Raw genomic sequence first — 21,140 nt, 5'->3', positions numbered from 1 at the left:
ATCGGACAAGTGATGGATCCTATCCCTCATAACTGGGACTCTGCTACAAAATAGGTGCACTGAAATGAACTGAAGCTGACTTTGCTCACAGACTAATAAAAATAGGGTCAATGTTTCTTGTTGCTCTTGGAGGTTCCCCGCACGCCGTCCCCGGGCACACAGCCGGGCACACAGCTGGGCACACAGCTGGGCACACAGCTGGGCACCCGCAGGGCCGGGGGCGGAGGCGGTGCCGAGGCTCAGCCCCGCTCCCGGCCGCTCCTGCCTGCTCGCCCCGCGCCGCCGGGGGCGGGAGAGCGAGTTGCGGCGGGGCCGGGCGTTGTGTTGGGCGGGCTGCGGAGCGGGGCCGCTTTGTCTGCGGGAAACTTTGGCGGCGGGGCGGGGGCGAGGAGCGGCCCCGGCACCTGCCGGGGGGCGGCGGGACGCCAATCTCCGGCGCGGCGCTGCCTGCCTCCGTGCGGCGCGCTGCTCTCGCTCGCTTGCAGCCGGCCATGGGCGCCTGGCTGCCGCTGCTCCTGCTCAGCGCCGCGCTGGCCGCCGCCGCCGCCTCAGGTGAGTCGCTGCCCCGCGCCGGGCCCCTTCCCCGGTTCCCTCTCGGCTCCGGTGTCCGCCCCGGGGAAGGCTGTTGCTCCGAGGAGAAGCCCCCGGCCTTTCCCCCGGGATTTCGGGGCTCCTTCCCGCCGGCCCCGACCCGGGCGGGGGTCCTTCTGCCGCCCCCCGCCATTTTGGCGGCCTCTCCGCGGGCGGTGCGCCCCGTCCCGCCGCCGCTGCACGGAACGAGGGGAGCCGATGGGAGCCGGGGCGGCGCTTCTGCGGCTGCCCCCCGTATCGGGTGCCCGAGTGCTTGCAGGGCTGTCCGGCTGCGGTGCCTTCCGTGAGGCTGCGGGATTCGCGGCAGGGTGGCGGATCCACCGCCCAGCTGCGGGGGGGTTTTCCAAAGCGGGATTCGTGAGGTGCTCGCGTTCCTTAGAACGGTGGGTTTCGAGCGCCCGAGCACGGAATGGGGGAGAGAGCACTGTCCCGTGGCCAGTTGCAGGTGGTGGTGATGGCAGAGGGGAAAGGTGTGTGCCCTGCCTGACTTGGGCTTTAACGATGCGAGATGTTGGTTCCCAAAGTGACCGACTCTCAGAACGCGGCTCCCGGTGTAACGCCAGGTGCCACACGTGCCGTTGTGCTAATGAACAGAAGTAGTTAATAGCTGCCTGCGTGATTGTGAATGGAGGGACCTCAGATACAAACGTGCTTACATCTGGCTTGTGGAGCTGTGCCTTCTGAGAGACTCACCACTTAAAAAAGAAAGCAAATCGGAACCCCGCCATCAACCACCTGTATGGTCCTGGGCTCAGAGCAAAGCCACTGGGTGGGATGTTGGAACAACAGGAAGAATTGAGAGCAACAGTAGTAAAAAGCTACGATGTATTCCTTGTAAAGATGTATTGTATCCGAGTGGCCTCCTTCATAACCGGTGAGGGAGTAAAATACACTTTTAATAGAGAAAGGAAGAAACAGGCTCTGTCTTTGCTTTGTACTTGCACGTGGGCTGAGGTGAGCCCGTGTGCGGAGTGCAGTGGAGGCAGCAGGTGAGCTGTTCAGGCAGCTGCTCTTACACTATGCCTTACTCTGTGCTGTAGACACCATGAGTTCCATGACACAGCTGCTCTCATGCCAGGCACTGAGGGTCCTATGTGTAATTAGACTCTGTTGTAATGAGAGCCCCCTGAGGTGTGAAGGGGCAGGAAGATAACTGCTGTTTTGAGAAAGCAAATGCAGTGTCATGAAGCTGAGATCTGGCTAAGTCTAACCTGAGCTGCTATGAGATTCAAGTAAATGAATAAACAGATAATTGTGGATAGCCTTAGTTGCACTGAAGTGCCTTGACACCACAATGCCAGCTGGTAACCACATAGCTCAGGGTGCTGTGCAGGGCACCATGCAAAGGACGGAGTGAAAGCCAGTGTTTCAGCACACGGTTCTCTTCCTGTGCTCAGTCAGTGTGTGTGATGGATAGGGCTTGATTTGTCTGTTGTCAGCATGGGCAGAAAGCTTCATGCTGGGTTTGAAAGAAACACGACTGGGCTCTTGTGGCTCATCTTTTCATGGAGGGAAAGTAATTCCTGACGGTGTCTTTGCAGCCTCTTCTTGCTGAGCTGAGGACCAGCTCAAAGGAGGAGCTGTTGATCTGAAGCACTGTATGTAGCTCCGAGGGTTTCTGTACAAATTTGTCTAATCTGCTTTTTTTTGGTGGGGGGGAGGTGGAAACACTCTTCAACAAGAAAATTCTTAGTTGTCTGTGTGGTCCCTTGAGGCAGCTTTTCATCTTTCCAATTTCTTGGGTTGATGTTGATTTCACATTCTTCTCACGTTTTCATATATGCTGCTGTTTGAGAATGGCAGTTTCCCAGCAAATCAGTGAGAAAACTGTCATTCAACTTATTCGTGGTTTTATTTTCTAACTTCTTGTTTGATTTATTGAAGTACTGTATATAAAATGTGCTTGAATGGGTGCAGATCTCCCTATCACTTGCTTGGAGATGCTTTCCCTCATCCAGCGTTGTCAGCAGTGAGAACTAGGAAACCTGAAGGACGGGAGTTGTGTGAGCCTGTCGATAGGGGAAATGTCCCCTGTTGCATGTGGAGTGATTTAGGAGCAGGAATTCATGCCAGCTCTGCTTACAGTCATCACATTTTTATGTGGATATTCACGTGCTTATTTGTTTCTCCTGTAAATGATAAAGGGATTTATAGCAGCACACAGAAGGGGCTGCTCTTTAGCATGCAAATGAAATGCCATGTAACCATGTAACTCTGCCTTTTTAAGGGTTACATTTTGCCCTTGAATAGCAGTGGCTTTCCTGTATTTCAGAGAGAGCTTTGGCCATGAATCACAGTTAAAAATGCAATCATAAGCTCCATCTGATGTGTGTATTGTGAGAATTTCTACCTTAGAGGAGGCAGCTGTTGTTATGGCAGAGGAGGGAGAGATGTGCCCCTCACCTGAGTGGCACCAAGTGTAGGATCTTATCCCCTGTCTGAGAGGTTGTAAGGTTGGTATGGGAATGGATCGACCTGTTCAAAAACAAAAGCAAAAATTGGGTGGCTTGGTCACAGTGCTGTTTGATCCTTTTAAGGTTAACGTCTCCCGCAGTTTCACTGCGCTATATTCTGCCTAACGCTTACTGGGTTGTAAGGCACCACCTGAGTGACTGGGGAGTGGTGGTGTTTGTTTTTTGATTCTGATCCATTTTCTGGTTTTGTCCTGCAGGTGCCTGTGTCTATCAAGGCTCATTGTTTGAGGTAGGTAAGCTTGAATGTGTTAATGCTGGGGAAAGCATTTGAGCTGGTGCTGCTGAACTGGAGTCTGACTGCTGATTTTGTCACCTGTGTCACTGGGGATGGGTGATCTTAAAGCAGGTCATAGAGCTGTGAGTCTTCAACCTGCAGGGAAAACGACAGCAAAATAAATAGTGCCCTCAGGGCAGTCAGAAATTCTCACTAGGTCTCTGTGAACCCAACCATTCTCCATTTCTTTATTTGTGTGAGATTTTATGGTTCCTGGAAGATACAGGTTGTGAGCATGCAGTCCTAAGCAGGACAAAATAGTCTTGTGTGAAGTGTCTCAGTAATATTAGGTGCACTTTGTGTTTAGTGTTTGTTTTTTTTACTTTTTTCCTTAAATTAATGGGATATTAATGATGGCAATTTAACACTTATTTCTCTTTCAGCTAATTATAGTAAGTAATATGTACCTTGACTCTTCTTTCTAAACCCAAAGTATTTTGTTTGCTAGCCTTTCTCTGTATGTACATACTCAATGAACAACTTCAGAAATAGTAAAAATCTGTTTCCTGTAAAGCTGTTGTGTTCTGGAGCACTTGTCCTCCTTGCATAGGAACTTTGGGCTAAAAGAAAATGGTCTAAAAGCTTGCTTTTCTGGAATGCTTCTGTTCCAGCATCTGATCCCTCAGCTGATTTGCTCAGAGATTTGTTGCCCTGCTATGGGAAGCAGCATGCAGCAGTGTCCAGGAAAAACTGAGTCTTTTACATTTCTTGTAGAGCCCTTTATCCAAGCTGGACTTGTGCTATGTGCAAAATACGTGTGACAGAAGGTTTTGACCTTCTGTCCTAGACTCTCACTCTAGGAAGTTTTTTTGCCCTTAGAGAGAAAGGTAGGGCAAATTGCTGGGGGTGAATGTTTTCTGTGGCTGGTTTGAGGGAAGCCATATCAGGCCAAATGAGTTTGCTTCTGTTAGAAATGGAATGTGGAGCTGCAGTCTTTCCAAAGCAATTGGAAACATAAATTTTGTATGTGAAGACTATGGTATCTTGCATTACATGTGTCTTAAATAAGAACTTACTCACAGTACCTTTGACCTCATAGAGCTGATTGAGTTGGAAAGAGCCTTCAAACGTAGTCTAGTCCAACTCTCCTGCAATAATCAGGGACATCTACAGCTACATCAGGTTGCTCAGAGCCTGATCCAGCCTGACCTTGAGTGTCTCCAAGGACAGGGCATCTACCACCTCTCTGGGCAACATATTCTGGAACCACACCACCTTTATTGTGGAAAAAAAACCAAACCCACATGTATTTAAACTAAATCTTCCCTCTTTTAGTTTGAAACCATTCCCCCCTTCATTGAAGAAATCCCAGTGCAGGGCAAACTTGAAAACTAAGAATATTATCTTTATAGTATCTATTGCAGAGGAGGAATGTGCCTTCACTTGTGCTGTGTTTATTTAAAGCCATTTACGTACAGAGAAGACAGCGTTTCTGAATGACAAGGAGGTATCAAGCCAAACTTTGCAATCTTACCTGATGTCTGTTGGTTGCAGTGGCTGCACTGCAGTGTACCCGTGGTACTCAAAGAGTTGTTCACTTCTCCATGCAAATACATCTGCAGAGTCTTCCTTAAATTATGGTTAGAAATCCCTTTTTTTCCTTTCAGTCTCATGCTACTCAGGGTTTCTTTTTTTGTTGTTGCTTTTGATATGTCATACAAGTAGCTGTAAGTGAGCTGTCACTGGGTTGTTATAGGAACTCTACTTGCTGCAGGTCTTGCTTTATGGCACATGGCTGTTTTGCTTCTGTTGCAAACTCAAACTCTTAAGTCACTTGAAAAATTCTTGGAGTGTAAATCAGATATTCACATATAGCGAACTGCAGAATGAATTGAATCCTTAACATTAGGGAAGAGCATCTTGCTTGAGTGACTTAGCTGATTGTATATCAAGGGTCAACTTCTGTTCATGCATTTCCTCTGAGGAAAACATATTTTTCTGTTTCATTTCCAACTGTGCTGAGGAGGCTTGTGTTGTTCCATCTTTCTTCACCTTTGAGGGAGTTTTCAGGTCCACGCAGCCAGTACATCTGCTTCCTTTGTTTAGCAAAGAAGAATCTGCACACTGTGTGTTTTTCTGGAGGATGGTGTTGGTGGGGATGAGGAGACTGTCATGCCCCGGTGAAAGAAAATGCTTGGAGGAGGTGTTGGTAAAATCTGTCTGCATCATTGTTCTGGCTGGGTGGCTTTTACGCTAAGAAGAGTTTTCAGCCAGATGAGAGGGGGAGGATGGGGTCGTGAATTAAGATGAAGTTTGGGTTAAATGCAAAGTGTGGTTTGATAAGTTACACTTTCTGTCTGCTAAGCAAGGACAAGCCTTGTCCAGTTAGCTTCTATTTCTGATTTGGGGCATGGTTTGTTGCAATAGTTGCTGGTAAGGGATGCAGGGGTGAATTTCTGCATCGACAGACTCATTTGGGAGTTTCCAGATAACATGCATGGCACTTGTCTAATACTGTAAAGCAGCAGCTTCTCTTGAAGTGAAATATGGTTTTAATCTTGAAGTTTGAACAGAAATCATAACAATAAGGAATAAAAAGCCTTAACCAGACTCCCACAGTAAATTTTACTGTACTCGTGCTTCTACCAAAAATTTATTTTCCCATTTTCATTTTGAAACCTAAATTTAAAATGCTGAAAAAGGATCCAAGGTAAGTGAAGTTCTTAATTGACTCGAATGCCTTGAAATGAGAGACTTGGGTTTAGCAATTGTGCCTTTTCCAGAAAACAGAAGAGCCTGTCTGGCAGCTCTTCTGATAGCTGAGCTTTTGAATCCTTCTGCTCTGAAATCAGTCATGGAAGAGGGCACAAAAACTAAAAATCACAGGTTGCCAAACATTTGTTGTATAAATGCAACTTCCATTGGCTGTGTGTTAATTAGACCATCAGCTCAACCTGTGCTTTAGAAACGCTTGCAAGGGGCTGAACCAATAGGGGAAGACATTAGAATAAGGTAGGGGAGGAGAAGAAGTGTAGACAGGTGGGTGAGCAAGAATCGGCCTCTTGCACAGCAGGTCCAAAGGCTTTTCTTTAAATTGGGATTAATAAGATGAGAATCGGTGATATCAGTTGAAATTTATTTTGGTAACTTTTAAGACGGTGAAAATGGGAGATATATATAATGTGGTTTAATTGCTCCCACTTAGCCTGAGGGTTACATCCTCAGCTCCTCCAGAGAACAAAACTATAAACTTGTGTTTATAACATGCATATAACACTTTGTAGCTATAAACTCTAGTTTACAGCAGCATGAATCTCTGCTGTGTAATGTGCAAATGAATGTTGTACAGAACATTCTGTTGCTCTTTTTGCTGGGGGATGGGTTTCTCTTGGAGCAGTCAGCACTCTCAGTTTGTTCTTCTGCAGTTGCCCACTTTGCCATGAGTATTAAGGACATCATGAGTTATGTGTGGGAGACTCATGAGACTGAGGTAGCTTTTTCCTGCTGTTGCAGGTTCTTATATTCTTGTAGAGATAAGATCTGAATGATGCCCTGTGATAACATTTATTTATCGAACAGGTACAAATAGATATCGTCACTCTCAGCTAATGCTGGAGAGGCCAGAGCTGGGGATAAATTTGGTGTAACCGGGTACTGATTCTGCAGTGCTGTTGTCTAGCCTCTAGCATCTTAGGGCAAGTGCATAACACTAAATAATGTTTTATGTGTACTGCTTAATATCCAGCTTATTCCTGCATTGTGTGGCTGTGAATGGAAGTGCAGGGCAATGGAAAATATGCCTCTCAATTTACATGAATTGTGTGCCATTCGGGTTTATTAATAAGATGCTTCTTGCATAGGAAATGCCATCCACAAGGATTTCAGAGTGCTGAGATGATCTGAAGATGGAAAATAAAAAAGACAAGAGTATCTACTTGAAAAGTGTTGCGTAGTTGTTTCTTTATTTAATGATACATGTGCCGCTCGTGTTCTTTGTGTTCCTGATAGTAATAGCATAATATGGAAGAATGTGGGTAAGCTTCATTTTTTTTTATGGCATGAGGTAAAAAGTTGAGATGCGAGATGAAGAGTATTCTCCTGAGGATGTACTGAAATTTCATCTCTTCTTCAGTTAAGAGTTACTACTTGGTGGATCAGGACACACATTTTAGTATGATGTCATAATTCTTTTCGATATGAAAACCACTACGCTGTAAGACATGTAATTTTTTTGGCTAGGACTGTAAACACCAATTTTACAGGGAAAGCTAGTAGCAGAGCTGAGCGCCAATATCTTCCAGTATTACGTTTGTTCTATTTGTAGGAACTTGAAACTAAACTTGTTCTCAGTAATAACACAGAATTGGAACTTCGGAATCTATAGATGTTAATTTTATGTCAGGGTAATGTGTATGACATAGCATAGAAAGGCGATCAGCATAGATTGCACATCAGTCCATTTTTCAGTTGCTTTTCATTTTTTGCCTCTGAGAAGCAATTTTGGAGCTCTAACACCACTGTGTGATTATCCCCTCAATTAAAAACTTTAGCACCGATGAAAACCTGGGAGTTTACTGTAAGATCCTCTTGAAAAGTGGTAGACTACTTTCACTTCACCTCTGCCTACAGGTAGGAGAGAGAAGTTATGTTACAGATGGAAGGCTCTGCATCTGACCCAGAGCTTTATATGAGCAGTGCCTTTGAGGGGCTTTCACCTTTCAGAAGTGCTGTCAAGATACTAACACATCAGGAATGAGAGGTATGGCAAATACCACCCTTTCTATGTGCTTGTCTAAGTGAAGAAACCAGTAACCAACTCCAGTGGCAACCAGAGGGTCTTTACAACGTATATGAGTGATAAATTTAAAGGCCACTTGCACTGTTAACAGCTGCCTGTGCGTTATCCTGTATTTAATGCAGAAAGAGATGAAAGCAAGTACCCAGAGAAGGAGTACAGGGACTTGTGTGCTGCAGTCCACTCTGAGGAAGTGATGTCCCTTTCCACTGTGTAACTACATAGTAGTGATGCTGACATTTCTGTGCCTTGATGTTTAACTTGATGCAGCAGAAGCAAAGCTTATGTCATTGCGTGCCCTGAAATGGATGCCTCACAGCTATCTCTGCAGTGGACAGAAAAGAAACAAAAGAAATGTAGCCAAATTATTGAGCTTAAACGTAGTTCTGCATTTTTTTGAGGTTTTTGAGCTTTAATTGGAGATGCTGTGCTTTCTGCAACTTGTGTATTTCTACCTTGCCACTACTGAGAATCTGCTGGTTGTCGTGTTCTTTGTGTGGGTAGGCAAAAAGCTCATGCTTTCATCTTTATTGTGCTGTGGGAGGTGATTTTGGATTAGCTGTGTTTGGAGACTGGAGTCCTTACAAGAGCTGTCCTGCTCCATATTTTCCATTTCAGTGATCTTCCTGGATGGCAGCTACTCATCCACAAACGTGATCTTTAAGTAGATGATTAACATTTAATGTCACTGTTATAGGAACAATATGCCAAAGCCTTGGCAAGAGATATTGGGTTTCTCAAAGTTTCATTTACCAGAGCAACAATTCAGCAGTTAATAGTCATTTATGAATTGCACAAATCATTTTGTCTTCTAGCTCTCTACAAGCACGGGAGGAGCCTTCTTTAGGAAGTTATTCCTTGTCATTTATCTTTTAGTTTTTCTTCCTAAATTCCTCACATGAAAAATTTCTGTTTTACTTCACAAAATCACTAATTCAGGTTGTGTTTCCTCATTCCTTCCCTCTCTTCAATCCTCTCAGAACCTTGATCAGGGTTCTGGTTTGTTTTCTTTTTCCAGTTAATTGTTGAAAGGAGTTACAGAAAACATTTCTGCTGGTGGAAAATGCCTGCAGTGCTTTTAAGTGGGAGGCCTGTGAACAGAGCACAGCAGCATAGGAAGCTATAGAAAGGTGACAGCTTACATTGCCTGGGGACCTGCCTCAAATGTAGTTTCTAATTGAGCTGGCATAGCTCTGTTGTATTGGTATGAATGCCTAACCTGGGCCTTGCAGTGAAAGCCCTGGTTCTGGAAGTGCCAGCTTTGGAGATGGAGGCAATGTCCTGCAGCTGGTAAAAATATCAGGTGAAAAAAAAAAGCTATCTCCATAGTGGGCTACATGGTGAAAGTGGTGGTCATCAGATCTTTAAATGTATTATGATCTGTCAGTGTGTATGAAGGCATAAGCCAATGCTTTTCTTAGTGGAGCACTGGAATGTGCCTACATTTTGGATGCAAAGCAGTTCTGTTCAGTGGGTTGGTACAAGTAGGTTTGTGAGCATATTCATGTGTTTGAGTCTTTCATTTGTATCTGGCAGTGACAAATCTGTGTGCCTGTTGTAGATAGAATTACTCGTAGAAGAGAAGTGGCAATGTATTTATTGATACGGAATAGTTATTTCACACAGCTTAATCATAAGTAAGACAGCGACTTAACAAGATCTGAAAAGGCAAGGTCCAATTATTATTTACTGCACAGAGGATAGGGTTAAATGCACTCATCCAGGATACCCTCCCACTGTGCTTTCTAGTCTCCTTGTTCCAAATTGATAAGGAGCCTAGGTGCAGCTATATCCAAGTCCCAGGCTTGGTCAGTGGTTTATATCTAAGGGATTATATGTGCGCAGTCAGTCAAGGATATAATCCTAGTAAAGCTTACAAAGCTTAGCAAGCTGTTAGTCTTTTACTGATGATCTGTAGTGTCAAGGAATCTCTTGATATCTAGGCAGAAAGGACTTGCGCAGTAGGCATAACTTCAGGATGGGTCCCTAATGAGGGAGATCATGTTGGGCAGCGTGCTGGCATGCAAGAGACCTTGGGGAGCTCTCGGGCTGCTCAATATTTGTGGAATAAGGTGGTTGATTCACAGTCATATTTACATACTAATTACAAACTACTGTCTGTTTCTGCCAAAATTGGACGTTCTTCCAAACTTGGCTCGAGTCTGACACTAATCATCACTGTGGTTAGGTGAGCACACAGCCATAAATTATCCCTTGGCAATTACATTATGTTTCCCACAGATCCACTTGGGGCCAGATACCACTGTCACAACCTGTCACAACCAACTGATGGTTATCTGCTGAAGTCAGATGCTACCATCACAACCACTGCTGATGGTTATCACTTAAGCAGGGTTATAGGAAGCAAAGATCAGGTTGGGAGTGGGTGAGTACAGTGTCACAGTGCCGCAAGCAGAAGGTTCAAGAGGGTATTCAAGTTGGGAATCAGTGCTTTTCCAGAAGGGATTTCATTTTATTGTTCTGCGTGCAAAATGTGCTACAATTTGATTTTAGATTTAAACAGTCAGCACTTGCATTTCATCTTTCTTTCTGGAGTCATAAGTGACAACTGATTCCCCTTCTCTTCAGCCCCATAATTGTTAGTGGCAGGAATCAGCCAGCAGGCCGCAGTTCTGGAGACAGTTATCTTATAGCTTTTATGGACTACTGAAAAGTCTGTGATCATATTCCTAAGATATAATATTAATGTTCACTAGATGACTTTTTAAGGTCTTTGAACTTATCAAGAAAGCAATATTGTTTTAATTATTCCCAGGCAGGATTTTACAGAAGTAGAGTTGACACTCTTAAGTATGTGTGTATATTAGCAGCTTGAGCAGTGAGGAAATGAAGACAGAAGGCAGGAGCAAAAAAAAGTTGTATTTGTGATTCGTATTTTATGTTAAAAAGGAAACAAAGAGGTCTTTTAATGGAAGGAGATATGGAAGGGCATTGTCAAAAAAGGAACCTACTAAGAATGACTTGAGCTTGCTTGCTTTATAGCTGAAAGAGTGGGAAGATGTGTTTTCAGTCTTTTTTTGCCAGCATTTACCCCACCCATGCATGCTTGCCAGTCCCTGTGATGCAGCAGTTTCTTTGCAGATGTCTTTCTTGTTGCCATATGGGGTACGGAGTGACTTTTTTACTGTGACTGCTGCATACACTGGGGGACGTTTAGGCATATCCCGCACTCAGCAGATGGTGTGGAGAGGATTTCCTCTCTCGAAGAGAGATGGGAGTTTTGCCTGGCAGCCTCTCTGCTTTGAGAACAGATCACTTTAGGAAAAGAGCTTGAGTTCTTTGTTGTGGCCCACAGGAGTAAGCAATTGCCCTTGTGTGCCTAAGATATTCTTTCAACTTCCTGTATATTCATGTGTGTTTTATGTGTTGCTCCACACACCCAGGCAAGTCTTGCTGCAGACTGCTGTGATCTGTGAACTTCAGCTGTTTCATTCTGATGTTGGTATTCTGCTGGAGGGAAGCAGTCGTGTATGGAATCTGAGAAAGATGCTGTAAACACCACTGCAGTTTTTCAAAGCTGAGTGCTTCTTTCTCCAGCAGCTGTGCATTCTGTCAGTGCTTTCAATTTCTGTTTAGTACCAGACATCATAGGTTTATATCTCAACCATGAAGTTTTCTTTTGTGTGACACTGGATGTCATACCAAGGTCTTTTGGGCTAGGGTTTTCTCAGTAGTTTGAGAAATAACTGGTGCTTGCTATGAGTGCCTGGGACTAGGTGAAATGTGCTGTGAACTTTTTATGATCTCCAAAGAACTTCTGGATAATTTGTGTGAAACAGTTGATAAAGGGTGGGTGAAAATTTGGCACCTTTTTCTTGTGAGGATATGGAAAGATGCTAGTTTGTTTTTCATTGGGAGCGTTGGAGGCACTGGTATGTGTCAAGAAGAAATGTTTTCTCTATATAAGACTAAGCCTAGAAGCTGTTTTGTTTATAAATTAAACTGTTAGTATAGACTGAATTTCTTCTATGTGTTCTGTAAACAGCTTGCTGTGCCTTTGCAGTAGAGTATCTAACAGTTGACACAAGAGTGAGTCAAGGCAAATGGAACAGCCACATTTAGCTGGGTTTGTATATCACAAAATAATAGCAGATAGATATGCAAAAGATAGTTAGGATGTGATCTTTTCTACTGATTGATGGCTCCTACTTGCCATATGTCAAAGAACTTTAGGGAGAGACAGCTTTGCATTATGCCAGTGCCAGGTTATATTTGCATACATGTCAGCCTAGGCTGTTTTCAGAACCTTGTTTCATAACCTCAGAACGTGTTTGGCAAACAAATTCTGATGAGCTGGTCAGTCTCTGCTTAGTATTTTAAAATATATATTAATAACTTTATCAGTCTTCAAATAGAATTAGGCTGCTACATCTGGACAGGGGTCCCATGTTGAAATTTGTATCTTTTAAGTTGTTTTCATGCATTCTTTCTTTTTTTTTCCTTTCAGTACTTCATGCCTCCATCAGAAATGCCGGTGTGAAACTCCCCCTCATCATTACACTTGTTTCACAGGCTTATTAAATAAACCGAGTCAATATTCTCCAGGGTAAGCCATTATCTGAGATGTTTCAGTTGCTCTGCAGTTGTTGTTCTAACTGCTGAGCATCACAAGGTGTCCGAGATATTCCGTGATACTTTCAGGAGATATATAATACCTTGAAAAAATAAAAATAGAGATACACATCTTCCAGATGTGCTCATTGCTTTAATACCGCATCTCAGATCTGTAAGCCTTGAAAATAGCTGTAGAGAGGAAAGTGAGGTTATGATGCACTGAAGTTTATGATGCTGGGATATCTGCATTTCTATCATGCGTACTAAAATTCACTTCTAGTGTGAATATATGCAGCAGACTTCCATTGGAAGGCCACTGTAACACTTTTACTGCTATGATTTATTGTTGAGCCATAGATTAGGGAGACTTATTAGAAGAAGATACTCAGCACTTACTCAATTTTGTAGTCATTATAGTTACTTCCGTATCTTTCAGTAATTAATCCTCTAACTATCCCTGTGATCTTGGCATCAGATATATTACCACGTAGAATACTGTGTCTAAAGGAGAACCTTAGCATTCACAGAGATCCTTAACTATATTTCTGAGGATCAGTGAGGAAAAGAAGCTCCCCTGACTGTTCCAGATGAGGAATCATGACCATATCTTACTTCTGGTATTGATCGATTGTACTTTGAGCTGGATGTTTCCTTGCTTAAAAGACCCCAGAAGTTTCATGGACTTCTTTGTGTGTTTTAGTTAGATCAATACTGTACTTTTTGCAGACTCAAAATAGAAAAGAAAAGTTTAATTTGATCAGTTTAAGTTGGTATTGAGCCTGAATTTTCAGTGATATCTGTGGAAACTGAAATTAAGGTATTCCAGCAAGATGACAAAGATAAGAAGTTTTGGACCTTGTAGCTATATATAGCTATATACACACATTTGTCACAGTTATCAAACTAGAAATCTTCCTGAAACTTAAACCTTTTTGCTTCCTAAGGATTCATATATTACTCTGCTTCAGCAGATATGGTCATAGTCATGTGAGAATGGTTGATTTTGGGTGCTTAGCCAGCATGAAACCAAAGTTAATCTTGCCCAGTATGGTGTAAGTTGTTTCTTCTTTCATGGTTCATGGTATCCGTGTTTTCAGAGGAAATACAGATTCGGTTATTTAGTTATGAACTTACAAACCTGCCCTCATTTAGAAGGACCTCTTCAGTCCTCTGTGTCGTTTTATGCCTGTCCCCATAAGGTCATGGGATATTTTCTTGTGAGTTTCAGCAGGATTCACTGGCTGTAGAACAGTCATGACGCATTAGGATCTCAGGCTTTGGAGTGGAGTGTGCTGGGTTTATCGTAGATATTTCCATGTCTTCTTATCTTCCCCTGTTGCAGTGCATCTTTTGACAAGATCTGGGAGTGTCAGTTCTTGCTTCAGACAGAGAAATATCTGAGATCAGAGGGCAAACCTCTTGAAATCTCTACAAAAAGGCATCATTGGTGGTATTTTGCATCTTTGGAGGGAGTGGTGCTGTTAAACTGCATTTTCTGCTGTGATTACTGTCCTATTGTCCAGTTTCCCGTTGTTGTGGTATTTATGTTTAGTTACAAGTGGGTGTGGGTGCTTTATATGTCATACTGAACATATCTGGCAAGGCTACCAGAAGCATTGATTTATAATATGGAGCCTACTTCTTCAGGTTGTTTGTTTCTGTGGGTTTTTTTAAATTATTATTTTGATGTTAATTTCCTACTAAAATAGAAAGTATTTGTGTAAAAAAGTTAAGTAGGAATGATGTCTGCTAAGCTGAATATTTGTTTTTAGGAATGGGTAAGCAATGCTTGATTCTTTTCAGCATGTGGCTTTGCTATGAAAATGCAATATGCAGGCAGCTCTGATTTAGAAAGTGGTCTTGGCCTTTCTGGTTTGTTTCAACTGAGAATTGTGACATCTGTGTGATAGGTGGGGTGTGGGTCGTTAGACCCTTTGCTTATACAGAAGTCTAGCAAACTGAACCACAGTAATTTGTTAATAATATCATCATCTCTCTCCTTTTAGTCTTGCCTGTAACAGACAAAGGGGTTGATCTCATCTTCAAGGTCATATTTTTTGCAGAGTGTTCTGTTTACACAAATGCCTTCTTTAGCGTCTAAGAAATAACTGATAAATCCACACGTTCACACTGAGTAGATGATTGTTTCTCATATTGCTGCTTCAGTAAGTAACCTCCTTGTTAAAACCAGCAGTGCTCCTCTGTAGGAGCTGCACTGAGGTCTCTGAACATAATATTTTCAGTGCTTTCTGTGTGATGCCAGCAATTTTTTTTAACTTCACTGAAGTCATTTCATGCTTCTGTAATTCATTGGCTTTTTTTAGTGTATTTATAGAAGCTGTTTTTTTTTTTCAAGCACTGCAGTAGAAATGATGAGAGCATCTGGTTGAATTCATCACATCTTGTAGAGCAACCTCTTAACAGTTATTCTCAGTTAGATGCAACAGGAAAGATAGTCTTGGTAATTGAGCATTTCCCTCTTTACATGGTTGCACCGATATTTTAAAAGCTTTAGATATTTGATATAATTAGAGTGCCGTAAATGTCACCACTGTGCTTGTCTGTGATGGAGGCAGCATAAGTTAACTATAGGAGCTGTAAAAACAGCAATGCGTTTCAGCTTACACGTAGTTCCAGGAAGCTGTTTATAACCTCTTATTTTAATATAACATAGAAAAGAGTATATCTGGGAGCTTTGATTTTTTTTTGTGAAGAAGTTGATTCTTTCTTTTTGGAGTCCTCTAGTGTTAGTGGCATTCCAAATTGATCTGTAAGGAAATGCACAAGTGGGCTGAATTCAGCACTTCAGTCCAAATGTGTGACAGGATTACAGTATGGGATAGAATTCTTGTATATAGGGAGAAAATGTCTTTCATGGCCTCTACTGAGCTGAGGGTTGGGTAAGAATTTCATTCCTTCCTGGCTACGTTATAACACTTCTCCTCTCCCCCTGTCAGATATGAACAGGTTGATGGAGATGCAGCATTGTTTCTTAACTAGTCTGGTTTAGGCTTAGCCTTTCCTGGGCACCTTGCTAAGCATGGCTGGCTGTTTCTTTGCTTGCTTTGTCTCCTGGGTTTTAGGATCTGTAGCTCTCATTTGATTCTTCGCTTACTGCCAAGCAGCTTGTCTTGGTGTGGATCTTCTGACCTCCTCTCCTGGCCCTTCACAATGAGTCCTGTCACCCCCTGGAGATTTCTGCCATGCAGGACATGCTCTATTTTCTGTGAACTGTTTCTCATGCCTCTCTTTAGAATGGGATGAGTGACAATGTTGGCCTTTCATTCTGAGCTTTGTTGTTTCTATTTCAGTATAGTCCGTGGAGGAATTGTGTTTCTTTGTCCTGCTGGGGCTTTATAGGGTTGTGCGCAGTGGCTGTTTTCCAGAACTCTCTCTTCTAGTGGTATGAAATCAGGCTGCTGTTGTTACAGGTTTAACCCAACTAAAAATTACTGTAGAAATGAGAAAGCTACAATTTGTTGACATTTGTTTTTGGAAATCTCAGTGTAACTGTGCTGACAGCAGCATCTGTCTGGAGTGACAGAGCTTGGTTGTGCAGGGATTGCTGGGCAGCTCAGAGAGCTGAGAAATACCTGTCTTGTGCTGACATGGAGAGCTGATCTGGCTTTCATTCTCTGGAAATAATGCTGGTGCAACTGAGGTGGTGATTGTAGACCTTCCAGTTTGCAGTGTTGCAGAGAAATTGGAGGTGTGGCCAGAGCTGCTTTTGGAAATATGATCACGATTTCGATTTTGAGGAGCCCAAATTCCCATACCACGCAGCTTCAGAGGGCTGGGTCTCTGCTACTGTAAATGGCTTATCTGCTTTGATGTTGATGGAGCTGGGCATTTTACCAGCTGGGCATTTGACCCTAACACTGGCAGTCAGCCTTCGTGCCACTGAGCTTATTTAGTACTTGAAGTAAAGCTGCAAGATGGGAACTGGTTTATCACTTAGTGTCTTCCTAGATGAGCACAAGTTTATTTTTTACCTTTACTTGTGTGAAATTTGTATTATTCTGTCCCTTGTTCTTTCTGTGTTCTAGATCCCACATGTGAAGAGGGATGGCCACCTACCCTAGTCTCACTGACTACACTGTTGTTCCATACAGGCCAGGATGCCGTTGGCTTTCTTGACCACCTGGGCACACTGCTAGCTTGTGTTCAGCCAACTGTTAACTAACACCCCCAGATCGTTTTCCTCCACACCGCTTATCAGCCATTCTTCCCCAAGCCTGCAGTGAGGCATGGGGTTGTTGGGACCAAAATGCAGGACTTGGCTCTTGGTCGTGGTAAAGCTTGTACAATTGACCTCTTGAATCTGTGCTTGATGGTGACAATGGATATTTTAAATATGTTGCCTGAGAAAACATGACTAAAACCTAACTGAGGAGGGTGTGTGGATGAAGGGTTGCGGGCTGGACTCTTTCAAGAAGTACTTACGGATATCACCTCGCTGTTCAGTATCACCTGTGAGATACCAGTGTGTGCTGAGATATGAGTTACTTCCTGCTCTGCAGTAACTCTGGAGCTGCTGCTGATGTGCTCTGCCTCTGGCTTCTCTGGGAGCAGCTGCTGGCTCTGCTTTGTGTTAACATCAAGGCAGTTGCTGTCACTGCTGAGATGGCAAATGAGGTCTTCTGTTGTGTGTTTTCTTTCTTGGAGTAGTCAGTTTTGTTGCTGGGAAGGTGATGATCCCAGTGCGTCTGAAAGAATCAGAAGTTGCTGTCTTGGGAATCCGAAGAAGACTGTATTTCTCTCTCTCCTCACCTTAGCTTCCCCTTTCTTTTAATCATTATTTTATACAGACTTCCAGAGGATTTTCTGATGAGCTTTTGGCCTCCTTCTGTTCCAATTGCTAGTTTATTGACTACATTGTCTATAAATTGATTTTGAAAGAAAAACAGTACAGCACAGTTGTTATGCTGGAGTCTCTCGCTATCCTTAGTGCATACAAGACTGTTAAAATTGATCAGTGACACAACTTCTTTTAAAGGGAAGTTTGTAGGATTCTTCCCATCTCCTTCTCTCTTTCTCCCTGTGTTTTTGCTCGCCTTTTAATATGAGCATGTACATGAATAAGTAAAAGTTCCTGCAGGCATTGTATGTTTTTGCGCAGTGTGTTTCAATAACTACACTTACAGGAGCCTGTTTACAATTTTATCAGATTTTGTTTTTTGACTTAGAAAAGCAGAAAGCCTCTCCTCTCTATGCTGAGGACTTCAGACATGCAGCGGAGGCCAGAGTTTGAGTCTGGTAGGAGTAGATGGGTCCAAAAAAGAGCATTGCAGCAGTACTTGTTCTGGAATCTTCAGGAAGGATGATATAAAATGTTCAAAACTGCAGTGAGGTGGACATTGGAAGGCACTAGCACATCTGGATGTTAAAAAGCACCAAAGCTGATTTCTATCTGCGGAGCCCTTCATTCCCTTGCCACAGGGAAGGACCTGCAATACAAAGCTTTGATAACCTTTAGACATGTGCTGTTTGAAGAAGCTGCTGCCACATCCAGGAAACACAGAGCAGTTAGCAAGGGTCCCTGAACATTCTAGAAATCAAATGTGTGGGTACTAGATCTATTTCTGCTGGTGTAGGATGGAAATTTGCAGCCTGAGTAAGGAACTGAAGGGCTGAGTTTATGGGTGACTCTACTGTTCTGTTGTGACCTTCATTATCAAGAAAAACTCCTCAGAAAAATGTCCAGAAGGTTCATTTGGTAAATAACAGAGCAAGCTTTCTAAAGTGGGCTCATATGTGAATTGTGAAAGTATGTGGAAGTAGAACAGGAATATAGAACAAACTTTCCCTTGTGAGATGTACTGCTGATGGGGGAGATTTGGGTATATAGGCAGCAAGAAAGAGAACGCGTTAAAAAAAAACACCAAAAGCTGGAACTGGTTGTGAGATGCTAAAAATTGGTGGAGTTGAGGGACTTCACCATGTTCAGGTCTATGACCTTTAGGTTTATTTCAAGCTAAGGAGAGGGCTGAAAGGAAGTAATTTACAGGGAGAAGTGCTGCAGGAGATGAGGGGATAGCCAGAAGGTTTATGGTATGCTGCATGCTGCTGAGTGATTTGTGTCCCCAGAGTGAATTGGTTTTGGAAAGTTTCTGAAAGCTCTGCTGTGATTTTGCTGATGTTCAGAAATCGAAAAGGTTCAGAGATGAAAAGAACAGGTTTTTGTTCAGTTGTTTTAGAAAGTAAGCAAATATTTGATGTCTTTCCTGAAGGGGATTTCTTTTAAGTGTTTACCTAAATTACTGTTCTGAATCAAGGCTATTAATTGAAGTAATTTACATGCCACATTCCACTCAATTCAGAGCATATTCTCCTGCAGATGGGTTGCACACCTCTGTTTGAAACCCCATCCAAAATGTACTCACTAAGTTGTATGAGTTGGAATACAGGCTAATATGAAGCACAGAGAAATTTAATACTAAAAATCCTTGTCAGGCATTATCCTGTGTCTCATAGCTGCAATTCATCTTTAGTGGGGAACCAGAGAAAGGGGAAAAAATTGCTAATGTGTTGTTCATATGTATACATAATGTGTTTTGGGTTTTTTTGGTGGTGTTGTTTTCTTAATCCATCTCTTTATTTTGTGCTTGTGGGGGAGTATTTTGACTCTATAAAGCTACTCTGCAGTACCTCATTGATGGAATTGTATTCTGTGCTGAAGATGAACCTGGGGCCCGTCTCTTAGGTCTTGAATCCCATTCTGCAGCGTCCAAGGGACTGAAAGGTTTCCTCCTCCTCTGGTCTTCTGTGCAACTCTCACACAGATGGGTCTGCTGTGATCAAAAGCAAGTGCTCAAGAATATCCACAACAGCTGGCACAAGTCAGGGAAAGTACCCTGCACCTTTGAAGTGATAGAAGCAGGTATGTGTGTTGTGTGCCAGGTTCCTGGGAAGGAGTGAGTACCCTTTAGAAAAACAGCTTGGAGGCTGATCAGAAAAGTGAGTGATTGTAGTTTTGTGCTTCTGGAGTTTTTGTTTCCTGCTTGAGCTTTTGCTGGGCTTGTTTTGTATGTACACAATCTGAAATGCGGTTGTTGGTAAACGCAGTCTTTGGGTGGTTTGCTGGAATAACATTAAAAAAAAAGTCGTACAGAATATGTCAGTCCAAAAAAAGCTACAAAGAAGGATTTTTTTGTTTGTTTTAAAAATGTTTTTAAATTGAAAGCATTTTCTTCAGTATTTTGACTAAGTCTGGTGAATATATCACCAGCCTTTACTGGTGCTTTACTGGTGAATCTGGTGTGAAGAGAAACAAATGCTTGTACAATCGCTTTGTCTCCAGCTTCCCCCAGTAACTGAGAGAAGGCCCATCCCAGCTTCCAGCCAGACTAGCTTGCTTTCTCTCAGCTTTAGGTTCTCTCTGCTGTGATAATGGGAACTGGCACTTGCAGTACCAGGTCTGAGGGAACCTGAGCTGATCTGGGGCTCCCAGACTCAGTACAAATTATTAGTAAAAGTTGCTGGGGACATTTTGTGAGCCAGGGGTCTTCTTTTGTTGTCCTCTGGTGCTTTTAGTAGAACTGAAGTCATCCTACACATTTCTATTTACTGCTGCCTTAGTTCTTTCATGTTCCCTACCCTTCCCCTCTAATTTTTAAGCACCTGTGCCTCTACTAACAAGGCACTGACCTGGCACAGCCCCTTACTTAGATGTTTGTTGCTGTTTCAGCATCTGTCAGTGGTTTCAGAAGGCAGTAGTTTTTCCTTTGAAATGTTAGTGGGGAAAGGTCCACTCTGAGCCTTCATGTGCCATGCACATTAAGTGTGTATTCAGCATGGAATCATTTGACAACCCCAGGGAGAGGAAATCTCATTCATTCAAGTGAACAAACTATGGAGGAAGTTGAAGCGTAGGGATTCCTTCTCATTGCTTATCTCAAACAAGTCGGTGAACTGGAAGTACTAGGAGGTATTTGCTTTGGAAGAATCTGTTGTATGTGTATATATGTGTATTAACACGTTTGTACATTACTCCTTTGGGCACGTATCACAGTTTATCTTGGGAACCTACCACAGAAGTATGTTTCCTCTTATCTTGTACCAGCAGCCAGGAGCAGCTGCATGCTTTTGTTTCTGGTACCAAACAACTGGCTGGAGGCAGAGGTGAATTCCAGTAGAACAAATGTTTGGGGTCTTTGCACATCCAGCATTTTTCCTATCTGTTTACCCTTGACTTGTCTCCAAGAACAAATTCCTCTAGCCTCCAGAAGGCAAACGTGGACTTGGCTTCCTTTTGGCTGCTGCACTGGGGTGAGAGCTGTCTCCCCTCAGAGAGCTACAGGGGACATTGAGCCCTGGAGGTGGGGTGTCTCAGCCTGAAGATGAGAATGCGACCCAGCAAGTGCTGGAAGGTGAAGCCAGATCTTCCGTGATGGTCAACAAAGAACAGCAGCAGATCAATTAAGGAAGTTGATGCAAAGATTTTCCTCACTAGGATAATCGGGAAGAATAGGTGTCCAGAGGGGCTGCCGTC

General features: G+C 43.1%; 1 protein-coding gene across 2 annotated transcripts in view; it reads left to right on the top strand.

Annotated features, from left to right (window-relative positions):
* The first annotated feature begins 226 nt into the window (after positions 1-226).
* The window catches only part of FRAS1 (Fraser extracellular matrix complex subunit 1), a 152,127-nt gene continuing 131,213 nt past the window's right edge, over positions 227-21,140 (top strand). For both annotated transcript variants that reach the window (XM_015861184.2, XM_015861187.2), the window contains exons 1-2: positions 227-552; positions 3,263-3,294. In XM_015861184.2, the coding sequence (XP_015716670.1) occupies positions 492-552; positions 3,263-3,294 (93 nt within the window). In that variant the 5' untranslated portion in view covers positions 227-491. The remainder of the gene's footprint in view (positions 553-3,262; positions 3,295-21,140) is intronic.

This window comes from Coturnix japonica, chromosome 4 (assembly GCF_001577835.2).
Source record: "Coturnix japonica isolate 7356 chromosome 4, Coturnix japonica 2.1, whole genome shotgun sequence".
NCBI classification, from domain to species: Eukaryota; Metazoa; Chordata; class Aves; order Galliformes; family Phasianidae; genus Coturnix; species Coturnix japonica.
Note: the sequence above shows the minus strand (reverse complement) of the source record. Positions and strands in the feature narration are given on the sequence as shown.